Source organism: Hylobates moloch, unplaced genomic scaffold (assembly GCF_009828535.3).
Source record: "Hylobates moloch isolate HMO894 unplaced genomic scaffold, HMol_V3 SCAFFOLD_15, whole genome shotgun sequence".
Lineage (NCBI taxonomy): Eukaryota > Metazoa > Chordata > Mammalia > Primates > Hylobatidae > Hylobates > Hylobates moloch.
The window spans coordinates 47,141,303-47,162,216 of NW_026652290.1; the positions used below are offsets into that span (position 1 = coordinate 47,141,303).

The window sequence follows — 20,914 nt, forward strand, 5'->3', positions numbered from 1 at the left end:
CTGAGTCTAAGAGGCCTAGAGGCCCTGTCTAAAACAAAGCTGTCGCTGTCGCTGGGCCCTCTCTCCTTCAAGCAGCTATCATACAGCTATTCCCCTTCCTTGTTTTCAGACCCTCTTCTGTAACAGCCTGAACCTGCAAGCAGGGGCCTCCGTGGCAGCAGGGACGGTGTCTCCGTCTCGGCCTCCAAAGTACCCCGGAGTCTAAGAGAACTGGGGGGAGGATGGTGCGGAAGCAGCGCCTGCCTCCAAGGAGGGCCTGGGCGGCGCCTCCCGCCCCTCGGTGACCTTATGGGCCAAGGCTGTGAAGGGCAGGCGAGGCGACGCGGAGGGGCCGGGTGCTAGTGGTCCGCAGACAGCGCGGCGGCCCCCAGCGGGAGACGCGGCCTGGCGGGCCAGGACTGCGGGGTCGGGCGCCTCCGCGCGGTGCTCTGGGAGTTGTAGGCACTTGCCTCTCCTCTCTCCTTCAGCCACTGGCTCTCGAAATCCAAGGACCTACCGGTGGGTGGGCGCCTGTGACTCCCAGGCTGCGAACCCTGGGAACTCAGTTTCTTCAGAAATGCCCGAACCAGGACTGCTCCAAGGGTCCTCGCGCCCTAGCAGAAGGACTACGGGCCCCGGCGACCCCGGGGGCGGGGCTTCCGGCGCGCTGCCTTGTGGGCGCGGTAGTTCCGCCGGGCCTGGCTTCCGCCTGCCGAGCGGCCCGGGACCGCGGGCCGGACTACACTTCCCGTCGGCCCGCCTGCTCTCCCGATGCCGCCTTGGCGCGAGACGTTGGCAAGCAGAGTGTCTCCAAGATGGCCGCTTGGGGAAGGAGGCGTCTTGGCCCGGGTAGCAGTGGCGGCAGCGCCCGAGAGAGGTGAGATCCAAGGGCTTGTTGCCCCCAGTGCAGGCGGCTCAGGGGCCGGAGAGCCCAGCGCGGCCTCCGGGGGCTATAGCAGCCTTCCTGCCCTGGTTTCCCCGGGCTCCCCCTACCCTCGCCGGGCATACGGGGTTCCAGTTCCGGAGGATCCGGGATCCGGGTGGGAGCGAGGTCGAAGGCCTCGGCGGAGAGCTTAGGGGAAGGGGCGTTAGCCGGGCTGAGTAAGGTAGGCAGCGGCCATGCGGGGCGGGGCCCGAGGCCGGGTCGTGCTGAGAGGAACTGGCGCCCAGCGCAGGCCTCAGGGACCCGCCTAGCTGCCCGCGGGCCGATCGGCTGCCGAAGCACCCTTCCCGCCTGGCCACGCGCGTGGCCATCTCGGCCGCGGCCCCCGACGTGTCGAGGAAGGCAGGGACCCCGGAGAGAGAAAGAAGGGGAAGCTTTCACAGAGCAGGGCGGCCGCGGCAGGGGTAGTTTGATCTGCACGTTTACCAGGGAGCTTTAGCTCCCGCCAGATGTGTCTTTTCCGGGCCCAGAGCCGGCCACTTCTTCGAGGGTCGATTCTGGAGACTTTTGGATGGTTCTGTGCAAGCGCTCCTGCCGTAGAAGTCCTTTAAAGTGACCTTTCCTAATGAATGGTGTGTGGGTAGGGAGCTAGGAGCGTGTTTCTTCCAACAGGGACCTCCATTTGAATAACTGATTTCTAGAAGATGAGATTGGAGTAGTTTCCGTGTTTCACGTTCAAGTTGCGGTTTTTGCTTCTGGGAAGCAGTTTCGGCTAGTGGAAACCACTAGAAGCTGTTCAGCCACTAGAAATTTGGGAGAGGATGTATTGGTGGAGCCACCTGGATTAACTGTCCGCTAAAGCTTGATTGTTATAGCAGCGGTCAGCTAAAAAGGAAAGTTTTGGTTTTGCTGGTTCTCGTCTCCCCCCCCGCCCCCCGTCTTTTTGGTGAGGATTGTCTAACAGAAAAGTTATCTTCCTCTCAACTACTCTGCATTATTCGTTTTCTGTGACTGATTCCATCCCGTGTTCATTGCTATTGCTTGCCAGATGGCTTTCCCAGCTGGGAAGATTCTTCCTGTTTGGCAGTTGTGATAGAATCCTTTAGCTTGCTTGCACTTTATTCTTTAGCCCAGTTATCCAATGTTGCCCATTCTGCATTTCCTCTTCCTTGGAAAAGTAGTGGTAAACACACTTTTGTTTTTCTAATTCCGGCCTGGTATTTCTTAGATTGGACCATTTAAATAAGTTACCTCAATGGTTTTCGGATGCCCAAACTAGCAAACATTTTCAAGATATTCAATGCAAACAGTAATAGGAAATAACCTGTTTAGAAAACAAAGTATTAGAAACGTACGCCCTCTTGTTGGACTAAAAGCAACTGAAAAGAGCCGGATAGGGATGCCTCAGGCAGGGAACAGGAGCCTTGCCAGCACAGGTTAAGCTTTTATTGATCTAAGAAAATAGATGCTGAGAATTGTTTTTGCTTTGGCTTGAGACAAGTATGTATTCAAAGTGGAGTCTGCAAATTAGCAGTGCATAGGCTGGATCCAGTCCTTGACTGTTGAACCTCAACAGTTTTTAAGAGAATTTAGCCGGGCGCGGTGGCTCAAGCCTGTAATCCCAGCACTTTGGGAGGCCGAGGCGGGCGGATCACGAGGTCAGGAGATCGAGACCATCCTGGCTAACACGGTGAAACCCCGTCTCTACTAAAAATACAAAAAATTAGCCGGGCGTGGTGGCGGGCGCCTGTAGTCCCAGCTACTCGGGAGGCTGAGGCAGGAGAATGGCGTGAACCCGGGAGGCGGAGCTTGCAGTGAGCCGAGATCGCGCCACTGCACTCCAGCCTGGGCGACAGAGCGAGACTTTGTCTCAAAAACAAACAAACAAACAAAGAGAATTTAAATTAGTTGCCAGCAGATTTCATGTAAAACGCTCCCTGAAAAGCTGGGTAGTGGCTGACTCTTTTTGGTCAGGACAAGTGCTCTCCAGTTCTTGGTTCCTCACCTGACAGCTTGACTCAAATCACCTGACAGCTTGACTCAAATCACCTGTCAGCTTGACTCAAGCATTTACCTGCTTGGTCTCTGTAGGTGTTCAGGTTGCACCTTTGGCCTGGAACTGAAGGCTCTACTCATACACTCAGATGTTGTGTGTCAGCAGGAATGTGGCATTTGGTTTTGTAGTTTGGATGTCACCATCTACTCCCATAGATAACGTGGTATGGGTGGAGACTACCTCTCTGTTTGCTTTTGCTGTAAACCCCTGGCCAGGTTCTGTTGGAAGAGTCATTTCCCCGAGCCCAGCTTCCCTAAGCTCTTCCTATGCTGAGCAGGGGATGGAAACATAACCCGCTGTGGGGCTAGCGAGCTGACTTCTGGGCATCCCTCCATTCCTGCTCAGTTGGTGATGACTGTTCAGGTGGGGCAGGGCGGATTAGCTGATGGCCCAGCACTCTAGATTATGAGATCTGAGTGTATTATTGGCTCTTATGACTGAAGTAGGCTGTTTATGGCTCTCTAAAATGACTTTGTTCCATGTCACATTTGTGCGGACTCAAATCTCAGCTCCATATTATACAAGTGCTCTCTCCCGTTGCTGCTCACACCTGGTTAGCATCTGCTTTTGCTGAAGCTGTGGGTAACATTGGTTTGGGGAAGGGGCTAGAACAGAGCGACACTTTGGGCAAACTTGCCAGATTTGCCAGCGGCTACCAACTCTGAAGCATGCATTGTACTTAAAGGCCCCACCCAGCGCCAGATTACCTGCAGTATTACTGCCGGCGCTGTGTGTTGGATGGTCCAGTTTAGCACGTGTAGTGTGTGGGTTCTTGCTTTACCTTGTTTAGTCTAGAACCACAGCTCTAGAATTAGTGCTGAATTAACACAGCAGTTCAGTAGTCACCAGCTACATGTGGCAATTACATTTAATTCATTAAAATTAAATAAAATGAATTCAGCTCCTCAGTCTCACTAGCCACATTTCAAGTGCTCAATAGCCACTGCTGGCTCGTGGCTACCATATTGGACAGCATAGATGGAGGACATTTCCATCATTGCAGAAAGTTATGATATGGACAGTTTTGGTTTCGACTAAAATAGGAGGGGTGGAAATAGCAAAATGGTAGTGCTTGCATGTTGATTTTTCTCTCCACTCCATTAAATCTAGGGAACCAACAGTGTTTGTAATGAAGAACATCAGACTCTGAGCTGTAACCCGAATTCTTGTCTAAAATTCAGCACACTGGCAACGAGCACATCAAACAGATTGCCACTTGTCCTGTCGGCGTCTTTGAGACACACTTGCCCATCTAGGAAAGCACAGTGCAGGTATCTGTGTTCTGCCACCGTGTGCCAGCCCGGACCAGCTCACAGACAGCCCCGCCTGTCTTACTTGGGCTGCTTGGCTTCACTCCCTCAGGGCCCCTGAACCTCCCTGAGCCCTCCGTGATTGTTGGAATGTGAGTATAGCTGTGTGCTCTCGAGTTCCTGTTTTTATAATCACGTGAAGATGTACTTGATCTGCTTCTGAGCATGATAGAGGCAACCTGGGGTGTGCAGAGGGCCAGATGCATGGGGCTAAAGGTTCAGGTTTAGGGCGAAGTTATTTGTTGTGGCCTGCCCCTCCCCTGGCTTGCGCGGCCATCTGCTCCAGCGTTTTATAGGCAGCCAGTTTCCTGGGCTGACTTCCTTGGCTTTCCTTGCCATGCTTTATTCCCCAGGACCTGTCCTCTTTGTGAGCTCAGGTGTGCCTGGTCCCAGGTGGCCCTTGCAGGTTCATTCAGTGAGCAGATGGAGCACAAGCCCCAGGGGCAGGTTGGGTCATGGTCCTGGGGTGACAGCTTCCCTTTCTGATCTGATCCTTCCCTTTTAGACTCTCAGGGTTTGGGAGTATTTAATCTCTCTTGAAAGACTCCTATGCTCACTTTTGTGTGTGGCGGGAGTTTTTGTTTCCTTCTGGCTGGGATGAGATAAGCGGATACGGGATCTGCACCCAAGTGTGTGGGGGTTTAGCCACTGGTTGTGGGGTTCTGCTCAGCTGCTTAACAAAGGCAGAGTCACATGTTCTGGCCGCAGAAGTTGGATTCGTAGGTAAGGATGGGGTTCATCCTCTTCAGCATTGATGTGCCTTCAAGTTTTCAAGAATTTGTTTTCCTTGGTTCACTCAAGCAGCCTGGATTCCAAGTGCATTAATTTGTGCCTCGGTGGTTCAGTCCTTTAGGTCATGTTCCAGGGAAGGCCCCCCTTTCTGAAGAGGGGAGGGCTGCGCCTGGGTCCACAGAGGTGGGGAGGTGGCTCCTCTGCCCCAGCTTGTCGGTGTGCACCTGTTCTTCAATGAGCGAGGTACGGGGGTGGGAGTTGGGCAGCGCTCCATGACCAAGCGCACCCAGGAACCTCCCGGCTGCCACGGTGTTCTGCCCTGGTGCCAGAAGCCACTTTATGGGCACAGTTCTCAGGAAAAGCTGACAGCCATGTAGTAGTCATAACAGTTCTTCAGAGCAGGGCTGTCCAGTAGGAGTTTCTGGCATGACAGACTCCTTCTGGCGTGTCCCTGCAGTCCATTAGGGCAGCCATTAGCCACATGTGGCTCTGAGGAACTGAGGTTTCATTTATTTATTTTATGAGACAGGTCTGGCTCTGTCACCCAGGCTGGAGTGCAGTGGTGTGATCTCGGATCTCTGCAACCTCCGTCTCCTTGGCTCAAACCATTCTCCCACCCCAGCCTCCCGAGTAGCTGGGACCACAGGCATGCACCACCACGCCCAGCTCATTTTTGTATTTTTTGTAGAGGTGGGTTTTTCACCATGTTGTCTGGGCTGGTCTTAAAATTTGTGGGCTCAAGGAATCCACCCGCCCTGGCCTCCCAAAGTGCTGGGATTACAGGCGTGAGCCACTGTGCCCGGCCAGGAACTGAATTTTTTACGATGTCTAACTTTAATTAATTTAAATGTCAACAGCCACATGTGCCTTAGGCAGAGGGGCAGTGCTTGGCGACTGTTCCTGTCTTCACTGCAGTCCTCTGGGAGAGCCAGGGCCTCTGGCCCCGTTTGACAACATGGGGAACTGGCTCAGAGGGGCCGGGTGTTTTGCCCTAGGACACAAAGCCAGTAGGCAGCTGAGAGGGAACTTGAATCCACCCTCTTGACTCCCACACTTGGTGCGCCATGTTCCTGCTCCCCAGATAGAAGGGCTGCGCAATTACCAGTGCGCAGAATAGGAAAGTGTCCTGTGAAGCAGACGAAAGGGCTGGGTGCCCCGTGAAAGTTCCTTGGCCTGTGGGAGCCGTCCTCAGGCCATGGGGCCACATGCCTGTGACTTTGAGTCTGGGGCACGGGCTTTCACTGCTTCAGTCCTCTGCTTTCTGTGGGTCCCAAAGAAGCAGGGCTTAATTAGGCAGAAGCGGGTGGAGGTCCAGCCCAGCACCTCCTGTATCATAGGTGATCAAGTGACCCTTTCACTAAGCAAAAAGCAACCTGACGGATGGGTTGACTTTTTTCCGGTACCAGTTCTCTTAGTAACCATAATTGTTTTTATTTGACTTTTTTCCAGTACCAATTCTCTTAATAACCAAATTGTTTTTCTCCTCCTGTCACTCCTGTGGCTCATGCCTGTAATCATTACAAATGTCCCTCCAACTTGTGTCTTTTGGGATCCTATTACATTCAGGTCCAGTGCTGGGGAAACTACAATGAAAATGCAGCCTCTGCCCTCATTGAGCTTCAGGCTTGCCTGTGAGCCCAGGCCCCACTCCAGGAGGGGGCCTAATGTGGATGCTTCCACTCAGATTTGCCTCTGTTGGGTCTCTCAGAACCGGGAAGGTGATGGTGGCTGGCCTGGCAGCTTAGCCAGTGTTTGCTCAAGGGAAACAGGGAGCTGGAACTGTCCTCTTTCTGGGCAGGACTACGGGTACACACCAGCATGACACCTCAGCCGTGAGAACCTGCCCGCATCCAGACTTCTGCCTTTCATGGACACCGAGAAGGTTCTGGAGCAGGCAGTGAGCCACCTCTCGTTCTTCTTGGCAGTGGAAGGAGGCCCTCCCACGGGTATCTGGTCCCTTTACCTCAAGGGATACAGGGTTGAACAGAATTTTTCTTTTTAAGAATAAGTTTATAATTATTTTTCCCATTATGAAAGAAACACTTTGGCCGGGCATGGTGGCTCACGTGTGTAATCCCAACACTTTGGGGGGCCGAGGTGGGCGGATCACGAGGTCAGGAGATTGAGACCATCCTCGCTAACACATGAAACCCCGTCTCTACTAAAAATACAAAAAATTAGCCAGGCGCGGTGGCGATTGCCTGTAGTCCCAGCTACTCTGGAGGCTAAGGCAGGAGAATGGCATGAATCCGGGAGGCGGAGCTTGCAGCGAGCTGAGATCGTGCCACTGCACTAGAGCCTGGGCGACAGAGCGAGACTCCGTCTCAAAAAAAAAACAACACTTTTTTTTTTAAATACAGAAAAGCATGAAGAAATTGACAAGTCATCTATTAGGCCACCATCCAAAGAAAACCACTGTTGATCTATTTTCCTTTTTCTTTTGAGACAATGTCTTGCTCTTGTCCCCCTGGCTGGAGTGCAGTGGCGTGGTCTTGGCTCACTGCAACCTCTACCTCCTAGGTTCAAGTGATTCTCCTGCCGCAGCCTCCCGAGTAGCTGGGATTACAGGCGCCTGTCAGCACGCCCGGCTAATTTTTGTATTTTTAGTAGAGATGGGGTTTCACCATGTTGGCCAGGCTGGTCTCAAACTCCTGACCTTGGGTGATCCGCCCACCTCGGCCTCCCAAAGTGCTGGGATTACAGGCGTGAGCCACTGCGCCCAGCCTGAGCTATTTTCATGTATAGCACCTTTGATACTTTGTCTTATATATCTTGCCTTAGGGGTTTTTTAAATTATATTATTGAGATGGAGTCTCGCTTTGTCACCCAGGCTGGAGTGCAGTGGTGCAGTCTCGGCTTACTGCAGCTTCTGCCTCCCGGGTTCAAGCGATTCTCCTGCCTCAGTCTCTCAAGTAGCTGGGACCACAGGCATGCGTCACCACGCCCAGCTACTTTTTGTATTTTTAGTAGGGACACAGTTTCACCACATTGGCCATCCTGGTCTTGAAGTCCTGACCTCAGGTGATCTGCCCGCCTCAGCCTCCCAAAGTGCTGGGATTACAGGCGTGAGCCACCATGCCCAGCCTTATCTTAGATGTTTTAAAGTTACATGTTAAACACATCAAAAGTTATGTTTACAATATGTGAAAAGTAATAAACATGCCACAGCATGATGGCCCTTGAAAACATAATGCAAAATGAAAGAAACCAGTTGTTGAAGACCACGTTACAGGATTCTATTTAAATGAAATGCCCAGAATTGGCATATCCAGAGAGTCGGGAAGCAGACTGGTGGTTGTGGAGGGCTGGGAAGGGCTGGGGAGATGTGAAGGGACCACTAATTGGTACAGGGTTTCTTTCTGAGATGATGAAAATGCACCAGGATCAGTTATGCTGTTGGTTGCACAAATTTGGGGAAAGCCACCTCATCGTTCACCTCCGATGGGGGAGTTGCTCTGTGAATTCTAGCTCAGTAAAGCTGCCATTAAAAAATACAAATCAGGCCAGGCATGGTGGCTCATGCCTGTAATTCCAGCACTTTGAGATCACCTGAGATCAGGAGTTTGAGACTAGCCTGGCCAACATAGAGAAACTCTGTCTCTACTAAAAATACAAAGTTAGCCGGGCGTCGTGGCACGTGCCTGTAATCCCAGCTACTTGGAAGGCTGAGGCAAGAGAATCACTTGAACCCAGGAGGTGGAGGTTGCAGTGCTCCCAGATTGCGCCACTGCACTCCAGTCTGGGTGACAAGAGTGAAACTCCATCTCCACAAAATAAATAAATAAACAAATAAATAAAAATAAAGAAAATGAGGCCAGGTACAGTGGTTCTTACCTGTAATCCCAGTGCTTTGGGAAGCCGAAGCGGGCAGATCACTTAGGAGTTCGAGACTAGCCTGACCAACATGGTGAAAACCCCGTCTCTACTAAAAATAGAAAAATTAGCTGGGTATGGCAGCACATGTCTGTAGTCCCAGCTATTTGGGAGGCTGAGGCAGGAGACTCGCTTAAGCCCGGGAGGCGGAGGTTGCAGTGAGTCGAGATAGCGCCGTTGCACTCCAGCCTGGGTGATGGAGCGAGACTGTCTCAAAAGAAAGAAAACGGAAAATAACAAGTGTTGGTAAGGATATGGAGAAATAGGAACCCCTGTGCACTGCTGGTGGGAATGTACAGTGGTGCAGCTACTCTGGAAAACAGTGTGGAGGTTCCTCAAAAAACTAAAAAATTGAACTGCTATAGGATCCAGCAATTCCACTTCTGGGTATATATACCCCCCCAAAAAAGCAGGGACTCAAAGAGATGTTTGTGCACCCATATTCACAATAGCCAGTGATGGAAACCGAAGTGTCCATCACAGATGGATGGATTAACAAAATGTGGTTTATGCATACGGTGGAACATTATTGAGCCTTAAAAAGGAAGAAAATTCGGATACATGCTACAATATGGATGAACCTTGAAGATTAATTATGCTCCGTGGAATAAGCCAGACACAAAAGGGCATATACTATATATGATCCCACTTGTATGAAGTACTTGTATAGTCAGATTCACTGGGGTAGAAAGTAGAATGGTAGTTTGCAGGGGACTGGGGTTGGTGGGGAATGGGGGGGTCATTTCATGGGTAGAGTTTCAGTTTGGGAAGGTAAAGGAATCCTGGAGGTGGATGGTGGTGATGGTTGTACATCAGTGTGCATGTGCTTAGTGCCACTGAACTGTACGCTTAAAAGTGCTTACGGTGGTATATTTTATGTGTTATTTTACCACACTTTAAAAAACACAAAGTGATAGACACGTGTGCTCCCCACCCAGCGTGATAGAGAACTAGTGTTACCCTGGCCCGCATCCTTCTGCAGCAGAGACCCTGTGGCCCAAGTGCGCCACAGCACCCTTGCTGTCCTTATAGTTGGCTTTCAGTGGCACGTCCCTGAGCTCTGCTGCCTTAGAATGTGTGAGAGTTGTATCCCTGGCTCAGGCCACTGGAACTGATTCATGTCACTCATGGAGGAGGTGTGATTCTGCTCTCCCTGCTCCTGTCATCTTTTGCTCTCGCTGAACAGTCCTGCTCTGAACCTTCTTGTGCAGCTCTTGCCTTTTGGGGAGACGCCTCCAGACTGTGGCTGCTGGGACAGGCACAGGCTGCCCACATCCCAGAGGGGCCGTGGAGTTGCCCTGCTGAGTTTTCACTGTGACCGCCTTTTAACTGGAATGCTAGTGTTGTCAGGGGATTCCTTTGCTGACTTCGAGAGAGCTGATTGAGTTGGGCTCAAAAGTGGAGAGATGAGGGCCTGAAGGCTGACTCTGGTTGAAGGCTGATGGAGGAAGTTCAAGATGCCCACTTTACAAGTGCCTGTAAGCTATCCTGAGGCAGCAGAGGGCGGTCCCATTCAGTGTCTGCAGCAGTATCCTGAGGTGCTGGAACAGGCTGACCCCTGCTCCCAGCGCTAAAGGCTCAGAGAATCCAAAGCTCTCTCAGTGCTGGCATGGTGTGTTTAGGATGGTGACACTGATCCTTTTACTTTTCTTCTTCCATATGTTAAGACCCACTTCCGACAGTGATCTTTAAGTACCAGAGATAATGCCAGATTCAAAAGGATCAAAAGTCATTTACTAGAAAGAGCCTCCCTTCCTTTTCTTTCCTGAGCCCCTCAGTTCCCTCCCTAGTGGCCAGTCATAAAAATCAGGTCTTTGTGTATCCTTTCAGAAATGTTCTGTGCATATAAAAGCAAATAGAGACTTTTAAAAATACACTACAGATAGCATACTGTAAACATTCTTCTGAACCCTGCCTTTTCCCCTGAACTTGCTTTCACTTGGAGACTTTGCTGTTATTGCTGCTACCTTTTTCTCTTTCTTTCTTTTTTTTTTTTTTTGAGACGAGTTTTACTCATTCCCCAGGCTGGAGTGCAATGGTGTGATCTCAGCTCACTGCAACCTCCACCTCCTGTGTTCAAGCAATTCTTCTGCCTCAGGCTCCCAAGTAGCTGGGGTTACAAGCACGTGCCACCAAACCCGGCTAATTTTTGTATTTGTAGCAGAGACAGGATTTCACCATGTTAGCCAGGCTGGTCTCGAACTCCTGACCTGAGGTGATCCACCCGCCTTGGCCTCCCAAAGTGCTAGGATTACAGGCATGAGCCACCGCACCTGGCCACTTTTTCTTTTTCTTTCTTTCTTTTTTTTTTTTTAAACATAGACTCTATTAATTCCTCTCTTACTGGTCATTTCACACCTGCAATGAAAAGCAAAAATACAGTCCCTTAGGAAGCCCAGGGCTCAAAAGATTCCAACTAGCTCTTACTTAAAAAAAAAAAAAGAGAGAAAAAAAACTCCCATGCACCAGGGTTCAGGTCACCCAGGTCCTAAGGCCCATGGGGCCAGTTGGGGGGCAGCTGGTGATGCTCTGCAGTGGTTTGAGACAACCTTCTGACTGGGTTCTTTCCTTCATTAGGTTTTGTTTGACCCACAAGCAGAAGCAAGCCATATACAGGTGGCTGCTGGGTGGTCAGGTGCTGGCTGGACGTGGCTGCCTCCTGGGAGTACTCGGCAGTTTCTTTTTTCTTTTTTCTATTTTTTTTTTTTTCTGTCACTCAGGCTGGAGTGCAGTGGCACAATCTTGGCTCACTGCAACTTCTGCCTCCCAGGTTCAAGCAATTCTTGTGCCTCAGCCTCCTGAGTAGCGGAATCACAGGTGCGCAGCACCGCGCCTGGCTAATTTTTGGTAAAGACGGTTTCACCATGTTGGCCAGGCTGGTCTCGAACTCCTGACATCAAGTGATCTGCACACCTTCGCCTCCCAAAGTGCTGGGATTACAGGCGTGAGCCACCGCACCTGGTCATGGCCACGAGTTTCTGAAGTAAGAGAAGTCCAGCAGTCCCTGTCAGCAGTGCAGACCTGAACCCAGGGGCCCAGCAGCGACAGCTAAAAAACCTGTGTCTACACTGACAGCACCCCACTCCCACCAGTGTACCAGGAAGTTGGAGTGCTGACTGCCTGGTCATGGCCGGGTGAACTCCAACAGAGGGAACCTGCAGCTTTGTGTGCGTCTGTGTGTGTTTTGGTTTGAACCTTGCCGTCTCCGTATAGGGTCTGTTGCCTTATAGAATCCTAGAAATCCACTTCCCTAGACTTCACGTGTTGTCCTTTCCCAGTGGAAACCGAGATTCCCTTTGCCTAACTGGCTTTAAAAGCAGAATTGGTGAGCCTCTGGCCTCGGCGCCGTTGTGCAGGACCCTGCCTTTGTTTGAAAGCAGTGTGGCTTATGCCCTTTGTGTTTCTGCTGTGGATAGGTGTCTTAGACAGTGGGCAGCAACAGTGCCCGACCCACGTGAAGACGCCGAGGCTCCAGGAGGCCGGGGCCATGGTTTCACAGGGGGGTGGGGGCGGACCCACGCCACCATCTCAGGATGTGTGCTGGCGAGTGCCCCATGGCCATGTGCTTGCTCACGGCTGTGTCATTCACAGGACTGCCCACAGCCGAGGGCAGAGGATGCCCGGTCTCCTCACTCCCTGTGCTGGGGGGCGAGCCACACCTGGCAACAGCAGTGAGGTGGGAGGGAGCCTGGAGGGCCTTGGCTTCTCGCTGCTTCCAGGCTGGTTGGGACTCATGGACGCACCTACCCATCCGTCCCAGCAAGCGTTGGAGCCTGCAGAGGGGTCTGGGTGGATGTGGGTGCCAGCTGGGCTTGCAGGGGGGCCGGAGGGGGTGAGGGGCTGGGATTTGCCCGCTGCTGTGTTTCCAGATGGGGCAGTCTGTTCTAGGGCCGGGGTTTCCACTGGAATTTCCTCTGTGGGACCAACAGTGGTTTTCACTACGTTCAGGATGGCGCTGGCCTGCTGGGCAGAGAAAGGCACCGCACTAGGGAGGATTTGGGTGTTGGCGAAAACATTGTGTTACCCCAGCTTGACACCTCCCTTTTGCTTTGAGTGTTCCTGAGGGAGGAAGCCCGCCTCTGGTGCCCACCCCAAGGTGTCCCTGGCCTGGCTTTGACAGTCAGTAGGATGCACAGCTGACTTGGAAGCAACTCCATTTCGGTCTCAAGATGGGGACACAATTTGGCCCTCCACCCCTACCTTGTTATCTGGCCTCTCTGCTCCTGTTGGCTGATGGACTTGAGACCAGAAGGGAGTTTTCTTGGCCAGGAGTGCTCCCACCTGAGAGTGGAGGCCCCGCCCCTCCCCGTACACCCAGGGCCACAGCCAGCCCATTGCGCCGCTGCCACTCATTTCTCATATGAGCACGTGGGGGCACTGCTCGACCTTCAGCCTTCCAAAGCCAGTGAAGACCCTGCTTTGGGTGTGCTTGTTTGCTGTAGTTGTCTTCTAAAATGCTGAATCTGGCTGGATGCAGTAGCTCATGCCTGTTAATCCCAGGACTTTGGGAGGCCAAGGCGGGTGGAACACTTGAGCCCAGGAGTTCGAGACCAGCCTGGGCAACATGGCATAACCCCATCTGTACAAAAAAATTTGTTTACTTAGCCAGGCAGCCAGGCGTGGTGGCACACACCTGTAGTCCCAGCTACTTGGGAGGCAGAGGTGGGAGGATCTCTTGAACTCGGGAGGTCGAGGCTGCAATGAGCAGAGATCACACCACTGCACTCCTGCCTGGGTGACAGAGCAGGAACCTGTCTCAAAAATAAAAACTGTTGAATCCTGCCTGGGAGTAACAGCTGGCCTCTCCCTCACCTCTCTTCTAAGACCAAATGGAAAAACTCCACCAAGAACTTTAGAAGGAAGACCCTCCTTTCCCCATTTCATAAGCTGCTCGTGCAGTCTTACAGTAACAGCTCATCAGTTCATCCCTGGCAAGGCAGCCGCGACACTGGCACACAGTCACAGGCGGCTTGGCAGCAACCCATGTTTAGGAGACTCTTGTCCCACCCTCAGGGAACTGATTTCTCCCCAGTGCATGCAGTTTAATTAGGGCCTATGATTGAATTAGGAGGCTTTGCCTTAGCCCAGCCTTGTTACAGTGACTTTTTCAGGATAAAGAATTCCGTTTGCCCAAGTCCAAGCCAGTGCCTTTTATGAAAGTGGTTCCCACGGGGCGGGGGTGGGGGGCGGGGGGTTGTGCTGGTTGAGGTCAAGACATGCATCCCCAGTCCCAGGGGGAAAGCCCTTTGTGTGGTCTCCGTGGCAGTGTTTCTTATGCAAATGAGTGGCATCTGCCGGTGGGGCGGGGGCCTGGGCCTACAGGGCCACAATTGGTGGCATTGCTGGGCTGGATGTTTTGAAGCCCCTCAGTTGACCCTCCTGCTTACTAAATTTGGAGCCCACTACTGTTCTCGAAGCGTTGTCTTTTCCTAATTCAGGGAAAGGGTCGCTTTTCCTATGCAGTGGGCTAGTGTCCTGGGTCTCCTGTTATCCCCTCCGCAGTGGGGAGGAGCAGGGGGCTGCTGCCGGCCTGGGAAGGGCACCCAGGGCTTGTGCAGCCTGGCCTCCAGGAGAGCCAAAGGAGTTTGGATTTCAGTCACCCAAGGCAAAGCTAGCTCTTCCTTTCTGCCTGTGTTCTGCAGGCCCAGGATGACTACTTAGGAACCATGCGGAGGGCAAGGGCTTAGCATTATCTGTCTTGAGGTCTGTGGTTTCCAGTGAAGAATCCTCTTGCAGTTGCCCTGATTAACTAAGAACGGCTTTCAGGCTGTTGGCCCTGTGCTGCCGTATGTGCTCATATGATTGCCGAATCGTTCTTTCCCCTTTAGGCTCCTTTGCTGACTCAGATCAGTTGGTCCACAGCCTTAGGCTAAACACCAGGCCTATGTTTGTCATTTTAAACGTTGAGGTACTCCTTTTCCTGCCTTTTTATATCTTTTTTTGTTTTTTTTTTGAGGTGGAGTCTTGCCCTGTCACCCAGGCTGGAGTGCAATGGCACGATCTCGGCTCACTGCAAGCCTCCCAGGTTCAAGTGATTCTCCTGCCTCAGCCTCCTGAGTAGATTACAGGGATTGTAGGCACGCGCCACCACACCGGGCTAATTTTTTTTGTATCTTTAGTAGAGATGGGGTTTCACCATGTTGGCCAGGCTGGTCTCGAACTCCTGACTTCATGATTCCCCCCGCCGGCCTCCCAAAGTGCTAGGATTACAGGTGTGAGCCACCGCGCCCAGGCTTATTTCACTATTTTCAGGAAAAATCCTTTTTACTGATTGTCTTGTGTTGGGATCTAAAGGAGATGAGGACCTAAGTGAGATGTGCTCTCCGCAGTGCAGGCTCAGACCTCCCCCAGCGCTGAAACACAGTTAAGTGCTCCTCAGCCTAATCATCCTGTCTCTCTCTCTCCCTTTCCTGCCCCCTCCATCAAAAGGGTGAGCTTGTCGGCCACAGACTGCTACATTGTGCACGAGATCTACAATGGGGAGAATGCCCAAGACCAGTTTGAATACGAGCTGGAGCAGGCCCTGGAAGCCCAGTACAAGTACATTGTGATTGAGCCCACTCGCATCGGCGACGAGACGGCCCGCTGGATCACCGTGGGCAACTGCCTGCACAAGACGGCCGTGCTGGCGGGCACCGCCTGCCTCTTCACCCCGTTGGCGCTGCCCTTAGATTATTCCCACTACATCTCCCTGCCCGCTGGTGTGCTGAGCCTGGCCTGCTGCACCCTCTATGGGATCTCCTGGCAGTTTGACCCTTGCTGCAAGTACCAAGTGGAGTACGACGCCTATAAACTGTCGCGCCTGCCTCTGCACACACTCACCTCCTCCACCCCGGTGGTGCTGGTCCGGAAGGACGACCTGCACAGAAAGAGACTGCACAACACGATAGCACTGGCCGCCCTGGTGTACTGTGTAAAGAAGATTTACGAACTCTATGCCGTATGATTTCAGTAGAACAGGGAGCGAAGCAAAACCACCCGGCCCACAAGAGACAACAGAGTATTCAGATCGCCACACTCTGTGAGGCAGCAGAGCCTGGGAAGGTGTTTGGCTTAATATTTGTTATTTTTAAAAAATAACAGATCACGGGTGTACCCAGGGTTTTTCAGCTCATTACACTAAGATGTGGATTTCCATAACCCAAGAGGGGGGTCTGAGGCTGTGGAAGTCCGACTGGGCAGTGGAATGCTGATGGAGGCAGACGCTGCCGAGGGGGTGTGGACGTGCTTTGGGGGAGGTCTTTAAGTCTATTGTTTAACTGTACCATCCAGAGCCCACCAGAAGCTATTGACCATTAAAATTATGAGAATTTCAACTCCCGCTGTTCTCTCTTTCCATGACTGCCCGCAGCTGCTGCTGGACATCTGCTCTGGGTGGTGGCTTACACGTGGAAGGAGCAGGTGCCGTGGTAGCCACCCTGCCCTGCTTCTAGCTGCGGCCCAGTGTTACCACTTACAGCGACGACAAGCCTAGATCCAAGGTAGTCCTGGGGCCAAACCTCGCCCAGGAGCAGTCTCCTGGCTCACCTTGGCCTCATCATTCCGAAGGCCAGCACTGCCACCATGCTATTCAGGAACATGGTAGGGTAAGGTGACGAGGCTTGGAGGCCTTTGGGTCTCCACTTGGGTTCACGTAGGGGAACTCTGGGCTCCAGGATCACTCTTCAGAGATCTGAACACCTGTGTTTCCTTTGAAGCACCAAAACTCTTCCTGCTGTGGACCCTGAGTTTATTAACCCATTGCCCTAGGCTGACAGAAGAGCCCTCGGAGCAATCTTGGAAGCACCCCCTGGCCTCAGTGCTCCCTGTTCCACAGGCGCCAAGCCGGTGCTTCTCCCTCACACCAAAAGGTAGACTGCATCACCTGCCACATTTCCTGTAAGGCAGGGGTGGCCAGTCTTGACTTCCCTGTGCCACATTGGAAAAAGAATTGTCTTGGACCACACATAAAATACACTAACGACAGCTGATGAGCTAAAAAAAAAAAAAAAAAAAAAAAAAATCACAAAAAAGTAATGTTTCAAGAAAGTTTACAAATTTGTGTTGGGCCACATTTAAAGCCGTCCTGGGCTGCATAAGGCCCGTGGGCTGCTGATTGGTGATTGGACAAGCTTGCTCTAAGGCCTTGGGTAAATGGGAAATTATCTCTTCCACAAAAAGGCTGGGGCGCCTGTCTTCACTTCTGCCTTCCTAAAGCCCCATTCATCCCTGAAGAGCCACATGGCACCTCCTTCTGAAGGCCAGTCTTTTTTGTGTGTTTTTTTTATTTTTTTATTTTTAGACAGTCTTGCTTTGTCACCCAGGATAGAGTACAGTGATGTGATCGCGGCTCACTGCAGCCTCCACCTCCTGAGTTGAAGTGATTCTCCTGCCTTAGCCCCGAGTAGCTGGGACTATAGCTTTGTGCTACCATACCTGGATACTCTTGTATTTTTAGTATAGATGGGATTTCGCTGTGCTGGCCAGGCTGGTCTCTTAACTCCTGGCCTCAAGTGATCTGCCCGCCTTGGCCTCCCAAAGCGTTGGGATTATAGGCGTGAGCTGCCATGCCTGGCCAGGCCAATATTTAAGAGACAGCCAAAGTGGTTTCTCACCCAGTTTTAAAGGCTCCATCAGAAGACCTGATGTCACAGAGTAATTAAAGGGTGCATGGAAAGGATTCACGAGGGGTGATTGGGCCATTTTTTGCAGGGGAGATTCAGACCTTTTAAAGATTTTAAAAGGGACCCGTGGCCCACAAAAAGTTTAAGAAACTTTGATTTAATTCCAAGAGATTTAGAAATACTTATCACTCAGTTGAGTGCTGGGGGCATGACGGTGTTGGGTGTGCACCACTGTTTACGTGGCAGTCTCTGGGCACTTGGAATAATGGTAAAGAGGGAACTGCCTTAGCCACACAACTGATCCCGTAAAAACATGCCTCATCTCGACAGCAGTGTGAGTTGAAATGCAGCTGCCCATGACCCCTCAGGTGTCTGAGTGCTGGCATCTGAGCCTGCTGGGCAGGTTTTTTTTTTTTCTTAATAATGCCCAGGTTTGGAAAGGGAGCCCCATACCTGGCCTGGAAGTGCGCTGCCAACAAGTTAGATTTCATGGGGGAATTGACTAGAAGGCACAAGCCAGACAAGTCGAGGCAACCTCAAGTCAGCTGAGCAGGAGCCCTTCCCTGAAGTAGAAACCAGCTGCAAACGGGTAGCTCTTCCACCATTTCCCAAGCTGCACTGAACCAAGTGATTCTTGGATGTATTAACCTAGATTCTGAAATGCCATCTTAGTTATATGGCCCCTGGCCAGGGAGATGGGGATGAGGTGCTGGTGTGGACAGCAGGCAGGGGTTTCATGTGCCTGAGGCTGGCAGCGAGAAGTGCGCCTCCCTCCCCACTGTCAGTGCTGACTTCTCTGGTCCTGCCATTGTCCCGCCTAGATGATCAGTCATGGCAGAGCTGCTGACAAGTCGCTTATGGTCATCTGTGATATGTGACAGTACTTCTCAAGAAATAGCATTTGAAGGCTGAGTGCAGTAGCTCGTGCCTGTAATCCCAGCACGTTGGGAGGCTGAGGCAGGAGGACCATTAAATACTTGAGTCCAAGAGTTGAAGACCAGTCTGGGCAACATAGCAAGACCTGTCTCTACAAAAAAAAAATTAGCCAGATGTGGTGGTACGCAAATGTGGTCTCAGCTACTCAGGAGTCTGAGGAGGGAGGATCGTTCAAGCCTGAGAGGTTGAGAATGCAGTGAGCTGTGATCTTACCACTGCACTCCAGCCTGGGCGACAGAGTGTGACCCTGTCTCCAAAAAATAATTTTTTTTTTTTTGAGATGGAGTCTCTCTGTCGCACAGGCTGGAGTGCAATGGCGTGATCTCGGCTCACTGCAGCCTCCGCCTCCCAGGTTCAAGGAATTCTCCTGCTTCAGCCTCCCAAGTAGCTGAGATTACAGGTGCCTGTCACCACATAGAGATGGGGTTTTGCCATGCTGGCCAGGCTGGTCTTGAACTCCTGGCCTCAGCCACCTGCCTCGGCCTCCCAAAGTGCTGGGATTACAGGCGTGACCTGCCGCGCCTGGCCAATTTTTTTTTTCTTTTTTTTAAACAGCATTCAGTAATGGCCAAGAGAAAGCAAAGGCCAAGTTACCAGGGCCCTCCTGTGCAAAATCCATTTAAATGGGTTCTACATGGACCACTTTAGGGAATAGATTGTGTCATTAATCTAGTAAATTAGTTTTAGCTACCCATCCCCACTCAATTTCAGAGAAGAGTGAAGAGCCGTTATATAAAAGGACAACGGCTCAAACTGGATCTCCCCATTCCAGTCTGTCAGCTGCCTCCAAAGTTTTCACATCTGGTGCAGCAGCTGCTGGGCCCTGAGGGAAGGAAGGGAGACTTGCTGGGAGGTGGGCAGGGTGCCCAGGGCTGTACATTATTTCTTCGATTCACTAATCGGCTGCGGCCCCTCTACACTGCATGGAGATGCTGCTGTTTGGAAAAGCTAATTGGTTTTATTTTTCCATCTCTGGTTTTGGCATGATGTGAAACACCAAGGGGCTTAAAGAGCAAAGTGGAAAGTGTCTTTGAACTTCATCAGATATCTGAAGGCAGAACCAATTAAAAATCGTGCTTTTTAGACCTCCCCAGCAGAATTTAAGGATGAAAGAGAAAGGGGCAAAAACCCTCTAAAGACAGAAAAGAGAAAGTGGAACGGCAGCATCGCTAACCCTGCCAGCAAACGTCCATATTCAAACACTAGTTTGAAAATCCAAGAGCAATGAAGGTTGCTCAAAGGCCATCAGCTGAACCGGGCTGTGGCTGAGCTTCTTGCTTTGGAGCAATGCACCTGGGGCTCACCCACAGGAAGGCACTTCAGCTGCTAAGTTGGGACAATTCTAAAGGCTAAGTCCCACATTATCCAAACCATTGCTGTCTCCAGGAAGGGACACTGAACTCCAGCGACCCAAGACAACTGTAGGAGCCACATGGACATGAAAGAGCACAGCTGCAGACCCTTTTAGTCCTTAGCCTCTGAGGCCAAGAAGAGCGTCTGTCTGGTGTTGGTTGACTTTAACAGGTCCCCTCTGGGACTTGTCAACCTCCTCCTCAAGAACAGTGGGCCTCAGACTCTGCCTTTGGCAAACAGCTTTATTTAGCTAGATTTTAATAATTCTTCAGTTTGTGTTATAGTTTCTATTTATATGGCAAAATTATAAAGTTTATAAAGTTAAGTTTTAGAAAGTGATTTGAGGTTTTTAGAATGTTGGGTAAGTAAACAACCAATATTGAGATCTGGCTGGTCTAACACGTCAATCTCCAGTTGCTAACCACTTTATTTAATTGGGAGGAAATAAACTTTAGAAATGAACTTGACCTACTCAGTAAGCCTCAACCATGTATTTTTAATAAATTAGAAAGGTGGTAGCCAGGCATGGTGGCACACACCTGTAATCTCAGCTACTCAGGAGACTGAGGCAGGAGAATCACTTGAAGGTGAATCACAGGAGGTGGCGGTTGCAGTGAGCCAAGATCACGCCGTTGCACTCCAGCCCAGGCGACAAGAGTGAAACTCCATCTCAAAAAAGAGGCCGGGCGCGGTGGCTCACGCCTGTAATCCCAGCACTTTGGAGGCCGAGGCGGGTGGATGACGAGGTCAGGAGATCAAGACCATCCTGGCTAACATGGTGAAACCCTGTCTCTACTAAAAATACAAAAAATTAGCTGGGCGTGGTGGCAGGCGCCTGTAGGAGGCTGCGGCGGGAGAATGGCGTGAACCTGGGAGGCGGAGCTTGCATTGAGCAGAGATCATGCCACTGCACTCTAGCTGGGCAACAGAGCGAGACTCTTGTCTCAAAAAAAGTGAAAAAGAAAAAGAGGCTGGGCACGGTGGCTCACACCTGTAAGCCCAGCATTTTGGGAGGCCGAGGCCGTCTCAAAAACAAAACAAAAAAGAAAAAAAACCATGAAAGCAGGTGTTTGTTCTGGCTGCAATCCAACCAATTACAACTAACAGGTGGTATGTAGGTTAAGAACTCTTTAATGCCAGCCCAAGCTCCATGCACCCCAGCTGTGAGTCAGGTCACAATGGCCCCAAA

General features: G+C 51.4%; 1 protein-coding gene across 2 annotated transcripts; it reads left to right on the forward strand.

Annotated features, from left to right (window-relative positions):
- The first annotated feature begins 739 nt into the window (after positions 1-739).
- On the forward strand, positions 740-16,149 carry TMEM11 (transmembrane protein 11). Of its 2 annotated transcripts, XM_032177016.2 has the most exons (3): positions 740-856; positions 4,029-4,320; positions 15,263-16,149. In XM_032177016.2, coding segments are annotated over exons 2-3 (519 nt in total). In that variant the 5' UTR covers positions 740-856; positions 4,029-4,318; the 3' UTR covers positions 15,780-16,149. The 2 variants fall into 2 exon arrangements, with proteins under 2 accessions (XP_032032907.1, XP_032032906.1); XM_032177015.2 differs by lacking the exon at positions 4,029-4,320.
- The last annotated feature ends 4,765 nt before the right edge of the window (positions 16,150-20,914 follow it).

Coding starts and splice junctions, on each gene's coding strand:
- TMEM11 (XM_032177015.2), top strand. CDS start 795: ATGGCCGCTTGGGGAAGGAGGCGTCTTGGCCCGGGTAGCAGTGGCGGC. Junction 857..15,262: donor GGCGGCAGCGCCCGAGAGAG/GTGAGATCCAAG, acceptor CTCCATCAAAAG/GGTGAGCTTGTCGGCCACAG.